This window comes from Mustela erminea, chromosome 17 (assembly GCF_009829155.1).
Source record: "Mustela erminea isolate mMusErm1 chromosome 17, mMusErm1.Pri, whole genome shotgun sequence".
NCBI classification, from domain to species: Eukaryota; Metazoa; Chordata; class Mammalia; order Carnivora; family Mustelidae; genus Mustela; species Mustela erminea.
Window position 1 is genome coordinate 36814433 of NC_045630.1, and position 26380 is coordinate 36840812.

Here is a 26380-nt window from a genome sequence, read left to right on the forward strand (position 1 = left end):
AACAAGGACTACCTACCATCACTGACCCTTGAACAAAACGCAATTGAGTTGCACATGTCCAAAAAAGTGGATTTTTTTTCTTTTTAGAAAGAGAATTTTATTTGGAATGAAAATACAGAGCCTATCACTTCTACTTCATCTGGGGAACATGAATTTTTTTTAATAAATATATTACTGTAAATGTATTTTCTCTTCCTTACAATTTTCTTTGTAACATTCTCTTTTCTCTAGCTTACTTTAAGAATACGGTATATAATACATATAAAATTCAAAAATACGTGCTAACTATTTATGTTACTGGTAAGGTTTCCAGTCAATGGTAGGCTATGAATAGTTCAGTTTGGATGGCATCAAAAGTTAAACCCAGCTTTCTCCTGCGGGGTGGGGGGCAGACTACTGACATCCTTAACTTTGCCTTGTTCAAAGGTCAACTGTACAGTAACTAAGAGCCATTGGCACCGCCCTAAAACAAACAACATTGAAAACAACAATATCATCTATTAAGTGCTTACAGTGGGGCCCAGTCCTGACACATTACGGCTAACTTCTCACAGCAACTCTGTGGCATGGAATTGTGTCTGCATTATTCCCTGTTTAAATATGGGAAACCCCAGTGGAGAGCATTTTAATCAAACTCACATAGCTAATAAGTTACAAAAGGGCTCCTGGAAACGGAGAGGAGAGAAACAACTTCATGAATGTGGGAGAATCTAGCATCTAAGAAAAGGACAATTTCAAACTGAAAGGGAAGAGCTGGATTCTTTAATGCACTGTACTGAGACAATGTACTGAGACAACACACTGTACTGAGACAATGTAAATAAGCAATATGGAAAATAAATGAAGTTAAACTGCAATGTCACATAACACACACACACACACACACACAAATCCAACAAATTCCAAATGGTTTAATGTTTTAAATAGTCTAACAGAACATAAAAGTACCAGGAGGAAAAAGTGAAGAATATTTTCATTAGTTTAGATAAAGAGAAGAGCTTCCCAAACAGTATAAAGCTCAGAACCCTAAGGGAAAACGGAGCCATAATTTTTTGACTTTATGAATGGTATTTAGAAAGTCTAATTAAAAATAAAAACGTTCTGGTGTGCCTGGGTGGCTCAGTGGGTTAAGCCTCTGCCATTGGCTCAGGTCGTGATCTCAGGGTCCTGGGATCCAGCTCAGCAGGGAGCCTGCTTTCACCCACCCCCTCCCCCATCTCTTTGCCTGCTTGTTATCTCTATCTCTGTCAAAAAAATAAATAAAATCTTAAAAAAATATTTAAATAGAAATGTTTTTCAACATAGAATCAATATCCCTCATATATAAATAGCTCCTAGCACTGAATAAGTAAAATATGTTGGTTTTCCTATCGGATTTGCCTCCACAACTAGATTGTAACCTCCTCAAAGGAGGTTTCTTCTTTCTTATACCTGGATCTCTTTGGCTCAAACCCATAGGTCTTTGGTAGGTAATCAATGAGTATCTGGCTGGAAGGTTCTTCTTGCTGGCCTGGACAATAGCAGGAAAAGGCTTTTCCTGGTACTCCTTTGTTACAGAAGCTGACCCAGAGGTCCCAAACAGGAGGTGCCCGCCATGCCACAAATGGTGGAGTTAGTCACATGCCTCAGACCATTAGCCAGAGAGTGTCCTGCTTTCTGGCTCAGTGGGTTAAGCTGCTGCCTTCGGCTCGGGTTGTGATCTTGGGGTCCTGGGATCGAGCCCCGCATCAGGCTCTCTGCTCAGCAGGGAGCCTGCTTCCTCCTCTCTCTCTCTGCCTGCCTCTCTGCCTACTTGTGATCTCTGTCAAGTAAAATAAAATCTTTAAAAAAAAAACTGACACTCATGATATCCTTGTTTGAAAAATGGAAAAACTAATTGATTAGCACAAGAGTGACCACCTAAATATTTACTGAATGAGTTTGTTAATGATGACTGTCACCCGTGTATGAGTTAAGGAATGATAGGAACCACGTAGCATTACTAAAATGCCCAGTTGTTGGTTTTTTAAATTTTTTTATTTTTTTAAATTTGTCGGAGAGCGAGCGAGAACACAAGCAGGCAGAGTGGCAGGTAGAGGCAGAGAGAGAAACAGGCTCCCCGCTGAGCAAGGAGCCCAATGCGGGACTCAATACCAGGACCCTGGGATCAGGACCTGAGCTGAAGGCTCAGGAGTCCCAACCCAGGCCACCGAGGAGTCCCAATGCCCAGGTTTCTTCATCAGACTGGCTAACAGATAGAAAGAAACCTTTCAAATCATCCGTCCTTCCAGATACTTAATAGTGCTCCACACACTCATTCCAAAGCACACCAGTAAGACTTTTGCTAATTACTCTCAACCACCCAAAGGCAGGACACACATTAATGCTTATCAAGAGAAGAGTCTTTCTACGAAATTGTCCTTGCAAATACTACCAAAGAATGGGAAAGAGGAAAACTTAATTTATTAAGAGTTTATAAAAAAAAATTGGTAAGAAAATCACCGGAATTAATAGAAGATATGAGCAAAGAATCTGAACAATTCACATAAAAAGGGTAATTTTAAATGGATAGTAAATAGGAAAAAGTACTTCAGTCTCACTAGCATGAAAAACACGCAATAAACAACAAAAAAAGTTCAATTGTAGGCAGTTTGACATTTGAATGTTCTACTGTTTGGTGCTGGTGTAGCACAATGAGTCAGACACTCGAAACCTGTTAATGAATTTGGGAATCGGTTCATTTCTGAAATACTGTTTGGCAAAACATCTCGGGAACCTCAGTTCCTGTTCTCTGACATGGTAATTCTCAACTTCTAGGAAATACTTCAGAATCCCAATAAATATCTTTACATGAAGATACTACCTTCAGCTCTGTGTTTAATAAAGTTTAGAGCCTCATAAATATCCAACAGTGGAGGAACTATAAATGAATTCTTTCTAAATTATATTTATGGGGGATTTTAATGAGGAGGATATTTTTATGATAAAAGATTAAATACACATATGACTTCAAGTTGCATACATATCAAAGTCTCAATTATGTAACATGTGTAAGTCAAAACCTAAAAGGAAACACCAACAAGTTTATAGCATAGTAAAATTGCTGTGAGTCTTTGGGGTGGGTGGTTGTTTTCCTTCCCACGTTCGTGTATTCTCCATAGTAAAAATGATTCAATTTAGAAGTCAGAAAAAAAAATTATTTTAGAAGATGACATGTCACATTTTAAAATCTCAACAGGAGTGCCTTTCCTCCATGAGATTCTATACAGCTTCAACATGCTGAAAGTTTCAGTCTATGGAATAGATGTTTTGAAAGCAGGAGCAAACTCTGCCTCCTCCCTCCATCCCTCCTCCGGCCCATGTCTGCTCCGTCTGCTCAGTCTGCTGCAGGTGATTTCCAATGTGTGTCGAGGTCCTAGAAGCCCCGCTTTGGGTCTCTTGAGGCTTCAGTGCATTTCATCCGCCTGAGCTGCTCTTCGCCCTTCCCTCTGCCGAACTCCCACATCGTCAATTTCTACATGGATTTGCTCTCTGCTGGAAAAACTTGTTTTCCTGACCTTCTACATTAGAGATCGATGATCCTCTCCAAATGGTGTCACCATCAAAACACTTATGGCTGTGTGCTGTGGAATAGATGCTGCCCCACCGCTGCTATAGGGGCAAAGGTTGGGCTTCCTTTCACAACCACATCCCTAGTGGAAGTGTGTGTCTGACACAGAGTAGTGGGTCAATAAAAAGCAATTAAAAAACAAAACAAAACAAAAAGCATAGGGACACCTGAGTGGCTCAGTGCGTTAAGCATCTGCCTACGGCTCAGGTCATGATCTTTGGGTCCTGGGATTGAGTCCTGCATCAGGCTCCCTGCTCAGTGGGGAGTCTACTTCTCCCTCTGCCTCTGTCCTTCCCCCCCAACTTGTGCTCTCTCTTTCTCAAATAAATAAATAGAATCTTTTTTTTTAAGCACAGAATTCAATGTAAATGTAAAATTCTCAGGCGGAATATATAATTTAAAATTTCTAAATTCCTTAGGATAGGATGGGATATGGAGGTCCTAGGAAGAAACAAACATTATTGGCATCAATTTCATGCTTCCGGTTTTCCGTTCAGGCTTAGCCTTGTATGGAATTCCCACTAGCTTTCTAGACATCTTTGTGTAAATCAGAAAGAGAAGTTCCTCCCTCAGCACAGAGGTAAGGCTAGGCTATGGTGTATGGAGGATTCAGGAAGCAAACCGTAAGTTGGTTTCTAGTTGTCCTCTATTTAGTGAATAGCCTCCACAACCATACACGGTGGTCCTGCCTTTACTCACAGCCTTGGAAGAATAGCCAGGACACTGGAAACCAAGTCCTGGCTCCACGTGACCTTGAATTAGGAATTTAACTTCTTATACAGTGGGCATAAATAACATCAGCCATGTCTACTTTGTGGGGCTTCAAGAATCAACATTTTAAAATAGAGTGGAGTCCTATTTTCCACAATGTTTATTTTCTCAAGCCAAAGCATAAGGAAAAAATTGCATATGACCACAATTACTCTAGAAAATTCTTTCCCACCACCCAGAAGTAGAACCCCATCCCAAGGCTGACATGCTGCCCTGGAGACTAGCACACATCTCTCAATACCCCTCCCACAACCTCAAAGCAGGAAAGAGATGCTGGTTCTTTGTAGAACATTAGTTGAACCAATTGGCTTACATGCATGGGCCAGGTCTGCCTCAAGCACAGAATGTCAGCTGTAAGAATCACCTTCAAGGCAACGAGACACTCATAAATACAAGGTCTTCAGCCCCAGAGGCAGCTGCGGGAACAGCAGATTCTCCTCCCCCATTGCACACTTCCTCTGGGGTACACGCTCCCTAACGGGTACAACAAATGAAATCACTGACTCAATTTAAATTAAGTTTCCTCTTCTCTCGCTTTGGTGCCAAACACATATAATTTCAGCAAGTTAAATGCATAGTCTAATGAAGCTTAAAAACTCTAAAGCACAATATAAATGCAAAGAATTATTTTTGTGACACACCTATCCAATTAGTATGCCATGTCAAGGGGAAATCCAACTGCTCAGTATACAAAGCTCACAGGGTAGAAAACCTAGAACTTACTCCATTAGCTTGGGGCACATGGACAGTGCCCCTCCTCCCCACAAAAAGGCAAGTGTGCTCCTGGTAAGAGCTGGTGCTCTGGGTTGTGGTCACCATGGTAGAGGACCAGCACAGAGCCATTCAGTCTTTCCCACTGTTCCTCTACTGCCAGGAGGAACTCAACCTGCTGGCTGAAGGAGGGGGATAGAGCAAGACTCCATGCTAGTGTGAAAGCCTCAGAACCAACCTTCTTGGCTTAGCTGATGCCCCAAGCCAGTCTCTCAGATCAACATTAGCCCACGGCACCAAGCAAACAGCGCTCTCAGCTGTCTGCTCCAACAGTCCAGACTGAATCTCCAGCTCCTTCCAGAAAAAATGTGTGCCCTTGGGGCGCCTGGGTGGCTCAGTGGTTAAAGCCTCTGCCTTGGGCTCAGCTCATGATCAAGAGTCCTGGTATCAAGCCCCGCATCAGGCTCTCTGCTCAGTGGGGAGCCTGCTTCCCCCTCTCTTTCTGCCTGCCTCTCTGCCTACTTGTGATCTCTGTCTGTCAAACAAATAAATAAAATCTTAAAAAAGAAAAAAAGTGTGACTTTTGCTTTTCAGAGCCAAATGTATCACTCTGAATATGCCACCAAGAGAAACACGTAATCTCATGGGCTATCTGGGCCACTCTGGAAACATTCTGTTGAATCTATGAGTTGCCATTCAATCCTACATATAAAGAACAGAAAGCTTTACAGACAAAATCATTTTATAAAACCAAATCACAGCACTATTAGACATCTCTGGAACCTGCTATGGCCATATACCCCACTGTCCCATACTTCCAACACAGCTTGTCTCCATTCGATAGGAAACCTCAGGAGGGAAAAGTGAGTTTTATACCTGTGTACGGCTATTGACCAAAATTCATCATTAACATACTCCATGGAAGTAACTGTAGCCAAAACAAATACAAATTCACAATCTACTCTGAATATTAATACCATCTCTGTCAGAAAAGTAAGGACGTCAGGAGAAGAAAATTTTATTCAGAAACTATTTTTTTTTAATTCCACTATAATTAACATACAGGATTATATTCATTTCAGGTGTACAACATGGTGGATCAACAATTCTATACAATACTCAGTACTCATCCAGATACGTGTGCTCTTAATCTCCTTCCCCAACAGGGCATCTCCTGGGGTCACCTGCTGTGCTAGGTACTGTGGAGGATGGACTCAAAGATGATCTGGCCAGAGTCACTGTCCCATGTCTTCCTTTCCCCCAAGAAGCCTTAAAGTCTACAAGTGTTTGCAGCTAGCAGCTCACCATAAGTAAACCAATAAGGAAAACATTACCTTGGCAGAAAGAGATCAAGAGTTCTTTTTTTTAAGATTTTATTTTTAAGTAATCTCTGCACCCAACATCAGGGTCAATTTTATAACCTCAAGATCAAGAGACATGTGCTTTATTGACTGAGCCAGCCAGGTGCCCCAAGATCAAGAAGTCTTAATTAGGCGGCACCTAGGTGGCTCAGTCAGATAAGAATCTGCCTTTGCTTCGGTCATGATCCCAGGGTGCTGGGATGGAGCCCCATGTCTGGCTCCCTGCTCAGCGGGAAGACTGCTTCTCCCTAACCCTCTGTCCCCTACTTATGCTCTCTCTCAAATAAATAAAATCTTGAAAAAAAAAAGAGTTCCATAAAGAAGAGTGTAACTCAGCAATCTACACCATTTATCCCAACATACACAATAGCCTCATGAAACAACATTTAGCTGGTGGGGGAGAAGAAGATGCAAGACAACAGAGGAAGAGCACCTCTTTTACTATGGGAAGCACATAAAGGTATGGTTCAGAATGGTTTGAATACTCACTGTTCTTCTTGTACATCAAAATTTCAAAGGAATTCATCTCATAGTTCTCAAACGTTTGCCGCACCTTTTCAATTGTGTCTTTATCGGTCAGCTCCCCATACATAAAACTGCAAATCAACCAAAAAGCTCAAGTTAGTTTAACAAATACTGAGTATTGTACCAGCACATGTTAAACATCTGTCCTATACCTAGCACTGTGCTATGTGGAATGAACACACACACACACTTAATGAAAACCTCCACTATCGGGAGATTCTTAATCTCAAAAACCAAACTGAGGGTTGCTAGGGGGTGTGGGGGAGGAGGGATGGGGTGGCTGGGTGATGGGATACTGGGAAAGGTATATGCTTTGGTGAGTGCTGTGAAATGTGTGAGCCTGATGACTCAAAGACCTGTACCCCTGGAGCAAATAGTACATTATATGTTAATAAAAATAATTAAATTTAAAAAAAAACTTTTTCAGATTTTAAACTGAGAAATGTTAGGAAATCTGCCATTCTTCATTGGTGCAAAGGGCATCATCACCATCAAGACTGCATGTTTTAATAGTCATTGGGTCATTACTCCCTGAGGTAAGCAGACACTAGTATTAACTCATTTTTATAAATATTGCAAAAAGGTACTAAATTGACAAAACATTTCCTAGGCCATATATCTAGTAGAATGGGGACTGCCTAACACTGTATCAGAGTACATGGGAACAAAATTAATAGGAAGTGTGCATGTGTGCACATGTGTGTAACAAGAGAAAGAGATTTATTATAAAGAATTGGTTCGTGTGATCATGAAGGATAACAAATCCCAAGATTTGCAATTGGCAAGCTGGAGACCCAAGAAAGCCAATGGTGTGCAGTTCCAGTTCAAATCTAAAGGCCTAAGAATAAGGAGAGCTCATGGTTTAGACTGAGGAAGAGCCAATGTTTCATTTCAAAGCCAAAGGCAGGAATAAACCAATATCCCAGCTTAAAAGTAGTCAGGCAGAAGAAATTCCCTCTTATTCAGGGGGAAAGTCAGCTTTTTATTCTATTCAGCCCATCAACTGATTAGATGAAGCCCACCCACATTAGGGAGAGCAATCTGCTTTACTCAGTCAACTGATTTAAATGTTACATTCAGGGCACCTAGGTGGCTCAGTGGATTAAAGCCTCTGCCTTCAGCTTGGGTCATGATCCCAGGGTCCTGGGATCGAGCCCCACATTAGGCTCTCTGCTCAGTGGGGAGCCTGCTCCCCCCACCCCGCCGCCTGCCTCTCTGCCTGCTTGTGATCTCTTTCTGTCAAATACATAAATAAAATCTTTAAAAAAAAATAAAAAATAAAAAATAAGTACTACGCTCAGGGACACCTGGGTGGCTCAGTTGGTTAGGCATCTGCCTTCAGTTCAATCCCAGGGTCCTGAGATCAAGAACCACATTGGGCTCCTTGCTCAGCAGAGAGCTTGCTTCACCCTCTGCCTGCTGCTCCCCCTGCATGTGCGTGCTCATTCTCTCTCTCTCTGACAAACAAATAAATAAAATCTTAAAGAAAAGAAAAAGGCTGGTGGAATATTTTTTAAAAATAAATGAATAAAATCGATGTTACACTCATCCAACAACACCCTCATAGAAACACTCTGAATGTATCTGACCAAATATCTCCACACTCTGTAACTGAATCAAGCTGACACATAAAATTAACCATCACAGGGGCACCCAGGTGGCTCAATGGGTTGAGCCTCTGGCTTTGGCTCAGGTCATGGTCTCCGGGTCCTGAGATGGAGCCATGCGTTGGGCTCTCCTGCTTGTGCGTGCTTATTCTCTCTCTCTCTGACAAACAAATAAATAAAATCTTAAAGAAAAGAAAAAGGCTGGTGGAATATTTTTTAAAAATAAATGAATAGGGGCGCCTGGGTGGCTCAGTGGGTTAAGCCGCTGCCTTCGGCTCGGGTCATGATCTCAGGGTACTGGGATCGAGCCCCGCATCGGGCTCTCTGCTCAGCAGGGAGCCTGCTTCCTCCTCTCTCTCTCTGCCTGCCTCTGTGCCTGCTTGTCATCTCTCTCTGTCAAATAAATAAATAAAATCTTTAAAAATAAATAAATAAAAATAAATGAATAAAATCGATGTTACACTCATCCAAAAACACCCTCATAGAAACACTCTGAATGTATCTGACCAAATATCTCCACACTCTGTAACTGAATCAAGCTGACACATAAAATTAACCATCACAGGGGCACCCAGGTGGCTCAATGGGTTGAGCCTCTGGCTTTGGCTCAGGTCATGGTCTCCGGGTCCTGAGATCGAGCCCTGCGTTGGGCTCTCTGCTCAGTAGGGAGCCTGCTTCCCCCTCTCTCTCTGCCTGCCTATCTGCCTACTTGTGATCTCTCTCTGTCAAATAAATAAATAAAATCTTTTTAAAAAAATTAACCATCACAAACACCACAGCCAATGCTTTTAACTGTATGATGCTCTACAAAAGTCTTTAACGGAATCAGCGGACCCATAGCTCATAAATTCTGCAGCTCCCTCAAAGTCCTTGGTAGTACTCCAGGACTCTAAGTTGGGTAGAATACAGTACCTCTATAAAGCTATTTTTTTTAAGATTTTATTTATTTATTTGACAGACAGAGATCACAAGTAGACAGGCAGGCAAAGAGAGAGAGGAGGAAGCAGGCTCCCCGCTGAGCAGAGAGCCCCATGCGGGGCTCGATCCCAGGACCCTGAGATCATGACCGGAGCCGAAGGCAGAGGCTTTAACTCACTGAGCCACTCAGGCGCCCCATAAAGCTCTATTTTGATAAACAGATTTCACAAAGGCAACATTTATCTTTCCACACCTGGGGCTTTCACTGAGAGGAAGGAGTAGGTACCCATGCCCAGAAAGAAATGTTACAATGAATCCTTTGATCCCTTTCTTCACCCCCCTCACTTATACCTGCCTACCAGTAGATTGGTCAAGCTATCAGTAGGCATCTCAAAAGCAAGAAGAATCCACTATGTGTACTGACCTCAGACTTGCCTGTGCCTGGTGTGGCTGGGGGAGTGAGGGCCTGAGCTATCTGTCTCAGCTTGCAGTGGGGGGAGGGCCTGGGTGGCTCAGTCAGTTAAGCATCCTGCTCTTGATCTCAGCTCAAGTCTTAATCTCAGCATTGCGAATTTAAGCCCTGCATGGGGCTCCATGCTGGGTGCCGAGCCTACTTTAAAAAAAAAAAATGAAGAAAAACCTAGTTGGACAGTCCTGCCAGCCCTCTGCTCTGTCATCTTCAGCTTCTTCCTCTAGGAGTAGGGCAGTGACTCCTGGTCTAGAAGTCAAAGCCCGGGGTTGAGGAGGGAAACTGGTGGCATTGTATGTTCTCCAAAATCTGGTTTAATAGTCATAAAGCTGATACCGTATTTTGACTTTCAGGTGGCTCCTTCAGACAACCTTTACTTGGGTAAAAACTGGAGGAATGAAGGTTAAATGGGCTCGAACACATTAACATGGATTAAAGCTCCAAAATCCCAAAAGGTGTTCAGAGATCATCTGCTTTCTTGCCTCCTGACTCTGCCAAATTGCACTGATGAGAGTCTTTATAAAATATCTACAAAGGAAGAGGCAATATGATCCCCTCCAGAACACTCTGGGTGCTTTGTTAAGTCCTTTTCACTTTCTCTCTTCTTTTGGGGAGGGGGGAGAAATAAATAAATAAATATTTATTTATTTATTTAGTAGAGACCAGCCCTTCCATGACTCTGAGATCTGGAACAAAGTATCACTATAAATAGTTGAGATTACACTGGTAGCCCCCAAAAAACCATGCCTCCCTGCATTCATGCCCTGGTTTAGTTCCTCCCCTTTGAATCTGGGTGGGTCTGCAATTTGCTTTGACCAACAGCCTGCAGTAGAATGGTTGCTATGCCAAAAACCCAGGCCTAAGCTCTGAAGGTCTGGAAGCATCTGCTTCTGCACTCTTGGGAACGCTGAGCTGCCAGGTGACCCCTGAGCTATACTACTAGAGACACCACATGGACATTCTACAAGCAGAGGGCATCTAGTAAGACAGAGGCCATGAGATTCTATGGAGAAGCACCAAGGAACCTAGTCAACAATGAAAACCAATGGGAGAAAAAGGGTGAAAGTCACCCTATTAATCCACCCTTCCCCAGCAACCCCTAGGTCCCCAGAGCACCATCTGAAAGAACAATCATGGACACAATAAGTTGGGTACTATTGGCAGTGTTGTCCCTCATGAGCCGTGTGGGTATGTCACTTCAGCTCTCTGGGTCTCAGTGGAGGTGATCTACAAGTTTTCTTCTTCTGGTAGCAATAAAATCTGACTCCTAAGTGACTGGATTCATAATAAAGCACAAATCAGACGGCATTTCTGCAACCTGCAACCTACCGACCCTTGTCATCAACCAGTTATCACCATGAACTATCCCTTCTCTAAATGCTGGACTCTGTAGAGTCTAGGTCACTTTAAAAGGAGCAGAAATACCTTCTAAACTCAACTCGGCGGGAAGTGACACATTTCAGGTGAACCATGTTGTACAGAGCATTTGCTCAGCAGAACTGCCTGGATTTGGATACGTGATATGATGAGCCATAACCCTGTAAAAGTGTACCATTTTTCAAGGGAGTCTATGGTAGACAGAAATCACATGTTGGTAGGTCAGCTTATATATACAGAAAATACCCACGTGTGTGTGTCTTTTGAATCTGTAAAATCCAAGTAAGACATATGCTCTTGATTATACATACTCTGCTATTTTTTAAAGATTTTATTTATTTATTTATTTGAACGTATTTGAGAGAGAGAGAGAGAACACAGGAGGAGGAGCAGAGGAAGAGGAACAAGCAGACTCAGTGCTGAGCATGCAGCCTGACATGGGGCTCGATCCCACAACCCTGAGATCATGACCCAAGTGGAAATCAAGTTGGATCTTCAACGACTGAGCCACCCAAGTGCCCCCGTACACATAGCTTTTGCACATGGAATGTGTGACTTCCAGTCAGCCAGTGGGAAGCACCAAAGTCTACCTCCAGAATCGTAGTCTGTGAACTGATCAGGTCCCCCCTACCTTGTTCAGGAAAATGTGTAGGTTCCACTTGGCTGCCTGTGCCATGATTTATTCATTGGCTCTCATCTGAAAGTTCCCTGTATCTCCAGGTCTTTGATGCAAATTAGATAGATTCTACTGCCTCCCCCTTATGCCTTTTTACCCCCTGAAAGTCTTTAGCTGTAAGAACCCATGCAGTTAAATGTGAGGTTTCCCAAATTCAACCTTCCTCAGCCCACAGTTTTCCTCCAGTTTGTACAATAAAATAAATACTCTCTTAAAATTTGAAAGGCTCCCCTCCCCACAGCATGTAAAGTTTCTTCAGCTGATGGGGCATGAGCCAAGTCACACCACGTTAAAAGAGCATCATTCCAAACCTACCATTTGCTCCTAAAGCATAACACAGAGATATTCTAAAAAGAAATTATTAGAAATTTGCTTTTCACCCTCATTAGTACAAAAAAAAAAAAAAAAAAGGAGAGACTAACTAAGCAATGACTTAGCAAGTGACTCAGTTTGGGCCATCACACAGATAAAAGCTATATCCAGCAAACAGTTCATGGTGATGTATTATTGTTCCCTGCGCACACTGGTTATTTAGAGGCCTACAATATAAATTTCACAATATGCTTCTAAGAACTAGAGGTATTTTTCTTAGAAGGGAACACATCTTTGGAATACTTTCACTGTTACAGATCACTAAGGATATCAGCGTGCTTACAAAAAAGTAGTTTGAGTAAAATCATCTTTTTCTGGGGGGCCTGCAGGACTCAGTCAGTTAAGCGGCTGCCTTTGGCTCAGGTCATGATCCCAAGGGCCTGGGATCGAGCCCTACATTGGGCTCCTTGCTTACCAGGGAGCCTGCTTCTCCCTCTCCCTCAACCTGCTGCTCTCGAGCTCTCTCTCAAATAAATAAATAAAAATATTTTTCCTTAGGGGCACCTGGGTGGCTCAGTGGGTTAAGCCGCTGCCTTCGGCTCAGGTCATGATCTCAGGGTACTGGGATCGAGTCCCGCATTGGGCTCTCTGCTCAGCAGGGAGCCTGCTTCCCTCTCTCTCTCTCTCTGCCTGCCTCTCCATCTACTTGTGATTTCTCTCTGTCAAATAAATAAATAAAATCTTTAAAAAAGAAATAAGAGCTAGGTCAGTAGGACACACCTACATAAAATACCTAAAATCTTAATACCAGCAGAAGTCATGTTCTAACTCTTTTGTGTTTTTCAACAATAAAATTCCATGAAAATGACTCGTCTAAATTATAAAGGGCCCAATATTGGCACATTACAAATCAAACTCCCAAGAAATTCGATAATCACTTGTTTTGCCTCTAACTTTAATATTCTACATAAATACACTTTGAAGATTTTGTTTTAAATTTATTTGCAGGCAGAGATCACAAGTAGGCAGAGAGGCAGGGAAGCAGGCTCCATGCTGAGCAGAGAGCCCAATGTGGGGCTCGATCCCAGGACCCTGGGACCATGACCTGAGCCAAAGGCAGAGGCTTTAACCCACTGAGCCACCCAGGCACCCCCATAAATACACTTTGATTAAGTCAGTAAATTACAATGGAAAGAGAGGCTTCAGTCTGAAGAGCAAACTCAAAACTCTGTTTACTGGGTAGTTACCTCTAAGTACATGGTTTCAGAAACATGACCTCTACCTTCACTCAAAGGATTTTAAAACAATAAAAACAGATGAATCAGTTGTATAAGCAGGAAGGAAGGGAACAAAACCCCATGAAATTGTGTTAAAAGTGTAGATTTTTTATGATTCAATGATTGTTTACATAATAAATAAGCGGTCAGTGATATGTTGAATTACTGGGAAGAAATATATATTGGTGTCCTCAGTTGCTAACAAATGGTGAAACAGATTAATCAAGTAGGTGTTTTATTCTTTTTATAGTCAAGATAATTTTTAATGCATATCTATACATATTATAGGCATTTTAAACAAAACTCATTGACCATCATTGAAGAACATGTAAAAATTTCATTCCCAGAACTAAAAAAAAAAAGGTAACTCAAAGTAAGCAGTATAGAATATTATATAGTGTTAGAAAATTCTTTTTTTAATTAGTTTTACATTTGCCTCCTGTGTTATTTTAAAACTTTCTTGGTGGGACACCTGGCTGGCTCAGACAGTTAAGCGTCTGCCTTCAGCTCAAGTCATGATCCCAGGGTACTGAGATCAAGTCCCACATAAGGCTCTTTGCTCAGCAGGGAGCCTGTTTCTCCCCCTGCTGGCTGCTCCCCCTGCTTGTGCTCTCTCTCTCTCTCTCTCTCTCCCTGACAAATGAATAAATAAAATCTCTAGAACTTTCTTGGTAAACAGCTCAGTGAAGCTAAAGTATAGTACCAAGGTAAATGGAAGGAATCTCAGAGCAGCTCAGTTTAATACGACAAATACTGGAGTATCTACATTGTCCCAGACACAGAAGGAGTACAGGGGACATAGCTGTGTGTCTAAAAGCTCTGCTGACCTCCCCTGCCCAGCTGTACCTACCACAGTCTACACATCACATAACTCCCTACCCTCCCCATCGCCCACCCAGGTCCCAGTCACAGCACACGAGACCAGGAGGGGACAACTGCCCAACCAACGCATAGGCAGGGCTGGGTCAATTAGAATCTCTCGGAACAAAAACTAAGACAATAAGGCCAAGAGGTCTAAACAGTTGATCCTGCACGTGCTAGTCAGTAAATGGAGAACGGAGGTCTTGGGAGAGAAGCAAGGCACTCAGATGGATACACAGAAGAGATCTATTGAGGCAGGTGAGGAGAGGACTGGACCAAAAGAGGCAGACAGACAGAGGCAGAGATGGAGAGATGGAGGCAGAGACTACAGTCAAAGAGAGACAGGAATGAGATGGAGCAAGATGACAGACAGTGATGAACACAGGTGGCAGAGAGCAAGACAGACACTCGGGGATGTAGACAAAATGCAGAGAGCAGCAGAGACAGAAAACAGAGACAATCGGTGGCAAGCAGCAGTAGGGCGAGATGAGCAGAAGGACAGAAGGAGAGAGGAGAGAAAGAGGGAATGGGAGGACAGGGAGTATTGGTGAGGGGTGCGGGAGATGGAAGACAGCCAACAGGGAGTACTAGAGTGTGAGTCGCAGCTGGAGAATGGGCACCCAAGAGCAAGATACCTACAGCAAGACCTAGAGAGTGAGTGAGCAGAGAACAGAAGCCCAATGGAAGAGCATGCAGGAGAGACTGAGGAGAGAGACAGAGACCAAGAGCCAGAGGGAGATAGAGAAAAAGAAGAAAACCAGAAAATTCAAAGAGAAGGCATAACTAGAGACAACAGGAAAGCAGGGATTGGGAAGTTGGGGAGAGAGATAGCTAATTCATACGCTGGGACCCACAAAATGGTGGCCGCACCAGTCTCCCAGTCCGTGTCACAAATGTAAACTTAAGTTAGCCCACTTACACCTCACTGTCAAGGACACCTCACAACACCAATCCCAATCGTCCAACTCAGCTGTCGTTAGCCTACCTTACTTAGAAAACAAAACCTTTTAGTCTTGTGAGGAAACCCCCTGACCTCCTAAGCCATCGTGCTGCCCTGTTTCCACATTGCCTCTTCTATAAAAACTGCTCTTGCCCTCGAATCCCTCCAGAAGAGCCTCTGCCACTTGTGAGGCACGGCACTCCCCCAGTCCATGCACTGCTTTTCTCTTGAATAAAGAACATCAAAGTCATCACTAAATTGTTTTAGTTCTGTCATTGTCAAGAACAGAGAGGGGCACCTAGGTAGCTCAGTTGATTAAGTAACTATCTTCGGCTCAAGTCATGATCCCAGGGTCCTGGGATCGAGCCCCACATCGGGCTCCCTGCTCAGTGGGGAGCCTGCTTCTCCCTCTCCCTCTGCTGCTCTGCCTGCTTGTGTCTCTTGCTCTCTCTGTCAAAAAAAAAAAAAAAAAAAAAAGAACAACAGAGAAAAATGGCACACTCTGAAAGTCCAGCCTGAGCACAATCCCTGGCTGTGCTCGCTAGGTGGGAAAAACGTCAGGTGTCATTTCATCTGACAGAGGGAGAATGACTAGAGTTGAGGGAATCCTTGGTCTTCAGAAGGTATCAGTTACCACTTCGAAATGGCTGATGGATCACGCCGCGTATCTCTTCGCTCTGGAATGACAGCTTGAAACTGAAAGGAATACACACAACAACAAAGAGAAGGCATGAACTCTGTTTCCGGGAGATGAAAAGTAGATGGGGAGTAAACGTGCAGCACAGGAAACCACAATTTCAAAATTCCAGAGGAATCTGGCCACAGAAGGGGCTAACAGGGCCCCACAGGTCCCTGGAGAGATTTCACACCCTGAAACACGAGCTGCCGCACGAGGCAGGAAGGGCATGTTAGAAAAACTGGAACAGTAACCAAAAGGCTATTTCAGTGAGTGAAAAAGTTCACTCAGCCTCCAACAGGCGCCCTCCTCCATCAACTCACCGAGCAGCCAACCCTGTGGCTCTCAAGTAAAAAACCACCTGGGGTGGGTCTCAAAGCAGTGGTTCTCTGCCTGCGACAGCCTTCAGAGCTGCGTGGAAGGCTCAGGAAAACACAGCTGCTGGGCCCTCACCCAGAGATTCTGATGCACCCGGGATGAGGGCCTGAGAATCTGTGTTCTTAACGAGTCCCAGAGATTCTACTATTAGAAATTAACTGAGAGCCATTGACTTAGTGTCTTTAAACCTCAGCATCCGCAAGGGTAGAGTGGCAATAACAGAAGCAGCCACAGGACAAGAGTCACCCTGAAGGTCAGAGTAGGCAAAGCATGAAAACCTCAGGCACTCGGCCAGGCACACACGTGAGAAAGGCCATCTGTCCAAGGTCACAACTGTAACCAATAACTCTAATCTAATAGTGCTCCTAACTAGCGGTTCCTGCTTTCCATCGTCTCTGGTAAACTCTCAGTTTACTCATGGTCTTCCGTGACTTCTGAGATATTGACAGTGAGGAAAGATGGAGAAGGAAAGTGAAAGCAGCTCTCCAGCCTCCAGATGACCAACTTGCCCGTTCGGAAAAGCAAGGACTTGCTGTCTTCCGCAGGCAGAACACAGGTGTTTTTCGTGAAGCTGAAAGAAGTACCTGAACACACACACACCCCTGACCAAGTTCAACCCCTTGAATTACAGCTGGTCTGGACAGAAGGCTGAGAAAGTACTTGATCCAGAGAACAAGTGACTGGTTCTGTCCATCAGTCCTTGCAGAAAAATGGCACACTCAACTAGTTAGCTAGAGGAGTGTTTAATGACACAACTATTTACAAAGGCACGTGTGAGGTGCCAGCAGCAGCAAATGATATATACTATTTGCCGATTTCTGAGGGAAATGCTCCCAGCAGGGTAGGTTTGCAGCTACCCAGTTGATGTCCCAGAACCTAGAATAGGGAAGAGACATGCATAATCAGATCTTAAGAGGGGGTACCAGCTGGCTGCTGCCTGCCCCCCCAGAACACCTCTGAGGAAACTTCAGGGACACGGAGCACCCCAGGGTTACTAAGACATTCAACCCTCCCCAAACCCAAAGAGAGCGAGCTGGATATGTAACCATTAATCACGGCAAAACAGCGAGTCTACACTGGAGGGAAGGAGGGAGGGAGGGAGGGGGAGACTGGAAGAGTAAATAGCACAGAGGAAATAAATTCTCCCTCCCGTCCCATGGTGGTACGCCCCACGAGCTGAAGCCAGCCAGAAGCCAGAAAGCAGGGGAGCCTATGGACATAATCCGTACAAGTCAGCCTCACAGACACAGAGCAGGCTGCAGAAGAAGAGTGAATGGCTCCAGGGAGGCAAAGAGAAAATGGGCAGGACAGTGACCCAAGAAGAGGCTCAGAGCACAACTGTCATGACAGAGCTCTAGTCAATTTGATACCAATAATGCTGAGAAGAAACAAACAAAAAAAACTGAAACTGAAAAATATATTTAGAGGGGTGCCTGGCTGGCTCAGTTGGTTAAGCATCTGCCTTCAGCTTAGGTCACAATCCCATGGTCCTGGGATTGAGTCCCACACTGGGCTCCTTGCTCCCTCTCCCTGCTGCTCTCCGGATTATGCTCTCTCTCTCTGACAAATAAATAAAATCTTTTTTAAAAAATCTATTTAGATAAAATAAATACAGTCTTATCATTCAAATGAACTCCATCTTCTTTGCCATGGTTGTGTAATGTACAATAAAAACCAAACTCAAGCAGGAGCTAAACATCTTCCAGATGCTGACCCCAGCCCCTGAATGTCAGGGCAGGGTGCCTATGCTTGTTTGTTGCTTTCAGAGAAGAAGGAGGAAGGAGAGGCCATTCTTTATAGAAGCACCTGATATCATCACAAGACCTTTAAAAAGATGTGAGAAGTGATGGTTTGGGGGCACTCTCAGTTACAATTGCATTAATAATTATAGAATTGAGTCAGGGGCCTTTCAGTGACTCAGTCAGTTAAGCATCTGCCTTCGGCTCAGGTCATGATCCCAGGGTCCGGGGACCGAGCCCTGCCATCAGGCTCCCAGCTCAGCAGGGAGTCTGTTTCTCCCTTTCCTTCTGCCACTACCCACTCTCATGCTCTCTCTTGCTCTCCCTCTCTCTTTCAAATAAATAAATAAAATCTAAAAAAAGAAGAAGAATTGACTCTGTTAGTTTGCAAACTCAGCTTTATGCAACACAGGACTAACCAAAACACTGTCATTTGAAATTTCAAAATGAGCAATCTTAGGATGAGTAAGCAAACATCCTGATCACTGGCACAACTCTCTAATACCCAATCAGAAGAGTTTTTGGTAGTTGATCATTAACAGCAATGGGGAGCTGTTAAAGCAGAGACCATGAAAACTGAGGAGATGCTAAAGTTGGTCAGAGCACAGTGGGTTCGCCAAGACTGCATGCACATGGAGAACCACCAGAGCACCAAACAAATCCCAGCATCTAGCTCATGCTGTGCGAAAATTAAAAAGGGTCACCTTACTAAAATGCGAGTGGAGAGCCCAGAAAGGGGGGCTCTCCCATGGTACCATTCAACATCAAGAACTGTCCATTATAGATTTGAGAAAATGGGCTTCATATATACAATGGAATATTACTCAGCCATCAGGAAGGATGAATGCCCACCATTTGCATCAACATGGATGGAACTGGAGGGGATTATGCTCAGTGAAATGAGTCAAGCAGAGAAAGACAACTGTCATATGGTTTCACTCATATGTGGAACATAAGAAATAGCATGGAGGACATTAGAGGAAGGAAGGGAAAACTGAAGCAGGGTAGACCAGAGGAGGAGATGAACCATGAGAGACTATGGACTCCAGGAAACAATTTGAGGGTTTCAGAGGGGAGGAGGTGGGGGGATGTGGTAGCCCAGTGATGAGTATTAAGGCAGGCATGTGTTCTAATGATCACTGGGGGTTTTATGCATATAATGGGTCATGGAACACTACATCAAAAACCAGTGATGTAAAAAAAAAAAAGAAAAGAAAAACAACTAATGATGTACTGTATGGTGACTAACAACATAAAAAAAAAACCCCAAAACCAAAAAAATAACAAACTGTCCATTACAGACAGACCCCCAACAGAAGAATCCTCAACAGGAAAGAATCATCATCAGCTACAGGCCTAATAGGGAACAAAGTACACTGTCTCCTGTAAGAACTGACCACCTCCGCAACTCAGCCAATGAGAAACCATCATCACCCTGAATTTTTGCCTTTCTCCCATGAACGTTTGTTTGAAACAACCCCTTCCAACTTCCTCCTTCTTCTCCACCAAACAACGTTCCTCTCCTCTGTTGGACTATCCTGTCATTTCTGCCATAGCCTGCTTGTCCCAAATTGCAATTCTCTGCTATTCCTGAAACAACCCACTTCTGCTGGTAAAATAACTGTTTTATTTTTAAAGTCAACAGCTGAAAACTCACAATGGGTGAACAAACCAAGAGAGCATGCCAAAGAAGTCAGAGCAATGAGATATCCCAGAGGAATAAGATTTTTTTAGGAGAACTGCCACCCACCGAAACAAAGATTCACACATTCTGCAATCTTCATTAAACTGACTTCAGCGATCTAGTCATCCCACATTCCATCTCGCAGAAAAAGAAATGGCTGTAAAAATCTAAGAATAATTTGGGGGTAAGGCATTTATAAGGGGAAAAAGTGTAGTGTGTGTTCAGCTGACGTAACATTTCTTAAATCTTTCCAGGTTTATAGGGCGTGTTGGTCTTTATCATAAATCCCTCAACGAACCCCAATATCACAAAAGTCCTCCTCATTTTGGTACGCTCAGCCTCTAGCTCAGTATGAGACACAAAGGAGGTCCACCATGTTTGTGAAGCTGAACCCACGAGCAAGCCTTTACTTTTCATTTTACTTTGTCTTTGATTTTTCATTCCTCCTTCATCTCTGCCCTTCTTTCCATCAGTCATTTTCCATCTTTCACTAAAATAAACCTAACTCATGCACTTCCTATTTCCTTCTCACTTCCAGCTCTGATTCTCCCACAATCTCCATCCCTGGGGTTTAGTGATTCTCAGTTTCAGAAAATGGGGTTCCTAAATACACACATCCATACACATGTCTGCAAGCACGCACCCCTGCATGCACCCTTCGCACACAATTCTAACTGTGCTAGTCTTTCGGGTCATTCACCAGCGTGTGTGAGGGAGTTCAGACTGTGAGAACATTTCAACACACACTAGATGCTGATGCCTCCCCAAGGACAAGAGCAAGTTTCATTTTCATTTCATTTTGTTCATGTGCTCACTATTAACATAACTCTAAATGACCCTGTTTTAGGTGTTACGAGACACTTTGGCCAATGTCCCTACCAAAGAGAAAAAGACAAAAATGCCAAGTGTTGGCAAGGAGGTGAAGTGGTGCGAGCTCTCTCTTTGCCGAGGGTGGGATGGTAAGTTGATACAGATCCTTCAAACAACTGGCGGGCAGCTTCAACCACAGTAAACCATACATATCCAGTATCTACACAAGAGAAAACTGTGCCCACGTGTCCGGAAAGACATGTCCAAGAATGTCTGCAGCAGCACGAATAGCATAAGACTCGAAACAACTCACAAGTTGCTGGAGGAAGTCACGGAGATGACGTGACCACTGGTTGACCTGCCAGATGGACCCAGGCAATCAGAGGCACCTCACCCTTTCCCCTGCCCTGGAAATGTACGTTCTGCTCATAGCTCCCACTGGGGGAGCCATTCCAAGTATGTATCCCTGAGACAGTAAGGGGTAGATACCATGTGGGCTGTATATATGGCTGACCCCAGTTAAGGCCTGTATATAAACTTTTGAGATTCTGGCAGTGGGGGTAGAGATCTACTTGACTTTCAGCAGCCCAAGACAAGCTTCTGAAGTAAGTTCCTTTGTTGACTAAACCTGCCAGCTACCCATCTGAAGTGCTCTGCCTCTTTCTTCGGTATATCCTCGCCCGCCGTGTCCAGGGGCCAGTTTGTGAACGAATGTATGTCCATCAAGAGCAGAAGAGGTAAATAAAATGTGTAGTATAGTCATACCATCAACTATGACATCACAGTGAAAATGAACCAATGGCACCTGTAACAAAATGGGCAAATCTCCAGCTGACCAGAGAACACACGCTCTGTGGCCCCACACATATAAACCTCAGCAACAGATAAGAAATTAACCTATGGGTATTCAGAAACACAAAACAAGGTGGTAAAGCTAGGAGGAAAAGCAAGAAAGTTGATCAGAATAAAATCAAAAGATGGCTCCCTTTGGGAGGTAAGGGAGCTGGGATTAGGAAGGGATCCGGGGGCTTCTGGAGAGCTGGCAGGATTCTATTTCTTGGCACAGATGGCAACAGCACAGTATTTACTTTATACAAATGTGTTGAGCAGTATAAAATTATTTTATGTGCTTTTCTGTTGTGGTATTATACAATCAAAAAGGTTAAAAAAGCGGTGGGGGGGAGAATCAAGGTAGGACAACTATTACCAAATAACTACTACCAAAAATACAAAACAATGGGATGCCTGGGTGGCTCAGTTGGTTAAGCAGCTGCCTTCGGCTCAGGTCATGATCCCAGCGTCCTGGGATCGAGTCCCACATCGGGCTCCTTGCTCTGCAGGGAGCCTGCTTCTCCCTCTGACTCTGCCTGCCACTCTGTCTGCTTGTGCTTGTGCTCACTCTACCTCTCTCTCTGACAAATAAATAAATAAAAATAAAATCTTTAAAAAAATACAAAACAAAACAAAAACAAACAAACAAAAAAAACAACAACAAACTGGTTCTTGGCTGGAAGAAAAGAGTGAAGTAGGTCAGTTCTGTTCTATGAGGCATACCTCAAACAGAGCAGAGCTGTAAATGGACAGATTTGGGTGAGACCAAAGAATAACAACAAGAAAAGAAAAAGAAGGAGGAAGAAGAGGGGGAGGGAGGAAAAAAGAGAAAAGAAGGGGCGGGGCGGGAAGGCAAAGGAAGGCAAAGGGGAGGGAAGAGACACCTGTTCGCGATCAGTGACTTAAAATCAGAACAATCCTTGCAAGAAAGTGAGTGTCCCATCCCTGAAGCTATGCAAGCATGGGCTGGATAAACTGAGAGGGAGGTTCTGGAGACATTGGAACGCTGGAAAACGAAGAGTAAACAATGTCCTTTCAGACCTAAGAGTCTATGATTCTATTTCTCTTTCTCACCAGTTACAGGTGCGGCCACTTAAAGAAACAAAACAGGACAAAACCCAAAACAATAACAAATAATCCAAATATCCTATACATACAAAGTAGACACTCACTTCACAAAAGTGGTTCCTTAGAAAAAATAACAGGTATTTTTTAAGGGTTTGCGAACAAGCCATTAACTAACCAAAAATAAAGGACGGAGGGAGACGGGGGCGGGGAGGGGGGAAAACTGAGGAACTTCACCGTAATGCTGGAGAAACCACTGTCAAATAAGGCCCGATCATAAATGAAGAGCTGGTGTCAGAACAAAGGCAAAAATCCAAATCGTCCACAATGCTCCTCAAATGCTTTTCTTCTTTTATGATCGATTATCAAAATAGAAGGATTTCATAAAAACCATGGAGTGTGGAAATGTTCTTGCCTCACGTTAACTCAGAAGCCTTTAGCCTCCCCATCTCCGAGCTGATATCAATCACCAGAATTAACTCTTTGACACTTTCAGAGCAAGAGAGCGGAGCCTTGGCTGAAGGTTATCTTAGAACACATTACATGAAAAAAAAAAAACAGGGTCCACTGAGCTGGTAATAATCCAGATTACCAACTAGTCCCCTTTCAGAGCAACAATGGATTTTAACCAGTTTTCTGTTTTATAAATATTATCGTGGCTCAACATATCTAGGAGACACAACATTACCCGCGGCTTTCATGCTGTTTGTGTACTAATTATATCAACAACCTGAACCAACTTAACACTATACAAAAACACAGCTGATTTAGCAATCTGTAAATTATACATGTACAGAAATCTGTACCAGAATGTGCTACGTTTCACTCCTGCTAATGTGCATGGATTCTTACTGGCACCTACAATTGTTTGATACAGGTTTCCGAACATTAAAACATATGTTCTGCCTAGGATGGGACCATTTAGGGTAATATTTTTGTAGTTTTCTGGCACTGAAATCTGCCAGCCTTCCTAAGAGAGTAAATGCCTGAATTTAAGCAACCATCAAAAAATATTCTGGAAAAACACTTTCCAATCATGAATATAAAGAGAAACAGGCTGGTTAGAAAGTCAAAAGGAGAATTTGAAATGATCACCGACATGATCAGAAGCAAAATCTGGGGCATAGTCACTTATTCCTGCTAACCACTTGCAACTATCCAAACCACAGATAATGACTATACCTCTCCTCCAAATGGTCTTCAGAAAAAGTTAAACTAGATTTTAGTCCCATCCAGGACAATTAAACACCTTAAAAAAAATTTTTTTTAACACAATGTCAGGCCTAAATAAGAGCTCCAGCCAGAAACACCTGTGAAAAGGTGCTTGGACCAAGATTCATTCGAATGTAGAATTCTAAGGGGTAAGGAGGGTTTCTGGATTCCCACTATATCCCCAGTGTTAAAGAAATGGGCTCAATAAGTCCTTTTCAAATGAACAAACCTGTCACAGCTGCTGACTAGTCCCTGACGGGCCTCTAACTGCATTTTCTAACTCTGCCTTTTACTAACTAGCGGTAAATTACTTAACTTAAGGATTCTTTTTTTTTTTAAAGATTTTTATTTGTTTATTTGAGAGAAAGAGTAAGAGAGCACAAGCAAGGGAAGTAGGAGAGGGAGAAGCAGGCTCTCCACTGAGCAGGGAGCTGATGCAGGACCCGATCTCAGAACCTTGGGATCATGACCTGAGCTGAAAGCAGACTTCTAACTGACCGAGCCATGCAGGTGTCCCAAGATTCTCAGGTCTTAAAATTCTAAAATGGAGACACTGCTCCTTTCTGCTTGCATATGAGGATCCAAGTTATTTAATACTTTATGACAGGTGCTTGAATCAGTAAGGGCCTGTTACCCTGCAGGTGACGTCAGTTAACCCATGGACAAAGGTGAAACGGCTGCCCTTCCTTAAAACAGAATTAGCTTCTCCTTTGCCCTGTTACTCTGTTTAGATGTGGCAGTGTGGCTGTTAGCCAAAATGGATGTGTTCTTGTTGTTATAACATTCTTATTCAATCTCCACTGGGAAATCAAGCTTCTCTAGAGAACATAATGGTAATACAAGGAGGTCGTTGCAGAATGTACCATGAGGAACACGACACTGGGGTCAAGGGACTTTGGGTCTCATCAGCTCTGCCCTTAAATATTTGAGGAAATGTGCTTGCTTCACTTTCTTCATGTATACAAAGATGGGGAAGGAGAGGCAGACAACATAGCAGCAAACCCTACAGGTTATAATATTCCAGACACCAGATATTCAAATGGCCCAAGACAAAGCCAGTTTTATTATCCATAAACATATGAGAGTAGTTGTTTTGTTTTGTTTTGTTGTTTTTAAAGGATAACAGTAGTTACACATGCTAAATCTTATGGCTGGAAAAACAATGATGAATGATAGCAGGCACTGTGTTCCTCCCACTTTGAATAAGTCAGTTACTATTCCTAGGGCTGTTTTCTGATCTGTAAAAGATGAACAAAAATACTGCAATAAGACCACTGGGAGAAAATGCTTAATAAAGATGATCCAAAAAGTATTGCTATTTAAAGGTAAACTGCTATTTCAATACCGTAACGTCCAAAAAAAGGCTAGTGGATTTGGGGAGGAGACAATCAATATTTTTAAATAGACTTTTTTCCATCACAGTAAAATAAAATAATGCATGGAGATATTGTGATAGTTCCATGAGTCCACATATTTTTCTTCTATTTCTGTTTTGGAAATGTGGTGAAAGGGATCACTAAAAGCTTATACCCCACGTGTCAAGACCAGAATATTTTCTTCTGAAATAATAGATAATTTAAAAAAATTCATCCAGCTCTCCTAGGATGTTTTGTTTGTGTTGCTGATGTTGTTTGGTTGGGTGGTTAACTGAAGTCAAGCTGTTGGAATTGGTGCTGAAATTAAAATGCCAACACTAAAAATATTCCCAGCGACTTAGTCTATTGACATTCTATATATGCTTAGAGAGAAGTGGTTCTAAGAAAATCAACTAGAGTAATCTGCCGTCTCAGCTCCAAGATTCATTTTATGTTTGCGTGGTATTTCACCATTCTTTTTGCTTTTTAAGATTTATGTAGTTTTAGAAAGAGAGATAGAAAGTGCAAGCAGGGAAGAAACAGAGGGAGGGGGAATCCTTAAGCAGACCCCCCACTGAGCGGGGAGCCCACCACAGATGTTGATCCCAGGACCCTGAGATCGTGACCTGAGCTAAAACCAAGAGTGAGACACTCCTCGGACTGAATCACCCAGGTGCCCCTGGTTCCACCATTCTTAAGGTCCTACTACAAGCCCAATGAACCTTATGATTGTTCCATATAAGATTCTTACCTCTCTCTCCACTCAAAAACATTATATGATGCACATTAAACATAAGCTTTCCCCTATGCCTTAAAGAACACAGCCTCTTCACACCACACTCCCCCTGCCCCCTGCAAAATGGAACTGTCGTTGATATTTATGAGGAAGTTGGGTGTCAGGCACACTGAGATCCCCAAATCTGCAAGACGGTCTCCACAGCCCCTAACAGGTCAATAACCACATCAGGTTAACTCTCAGTGATTTCATTTTTAAAAATGCATGAACACCTCTAGCTTTTTTATGACAAAAGAATTCATTTGACCCTTTGTGTAGTAATTATCATCCCCTCGAATCCCCAGGTCATAGCTGTGACCTTCTTCTAAAAGCCACCTCACTAAGTTTGAGTGGACAAGACATTGAAGGGAAAGGTGACCAACCAGAAATTCTTCAATACTCTTATTCTTCAGAGGCACACGATAAAGGATCATTTCTAAAATATTTAAATAATCCACAAT

General features: G+C 43.0%; 1 protein-coding gene across 1 annotated transcript in view; it reads right to left on the reverse strand.

The window, feature by feature from the left end:
- The window catches only part of KCNH1 (potassium voltage-gated channel subfamily H member 1), a 368462-nt gene that overhangs the window by 340676 nt on the left and 1406 nt on the right, over positions 1 to 26380 (reverse strand). The window contains exons 3-4 of the mRNA XM_032317554.1: positions 16029 to 16090; positions 6922 to 7028 (exon numbers count right to left, since the gene is read on the reverse strand). Of these exons, the coding sequence (XP_032173445.1) occupies positions 6922 to 7028; positions 16029 to 16090 (169 nt within the window). The remainder of the gene's footprint in view (positions 1 to 6921; positions 7029 to 16028; positions 16091 to 26380) is intronic.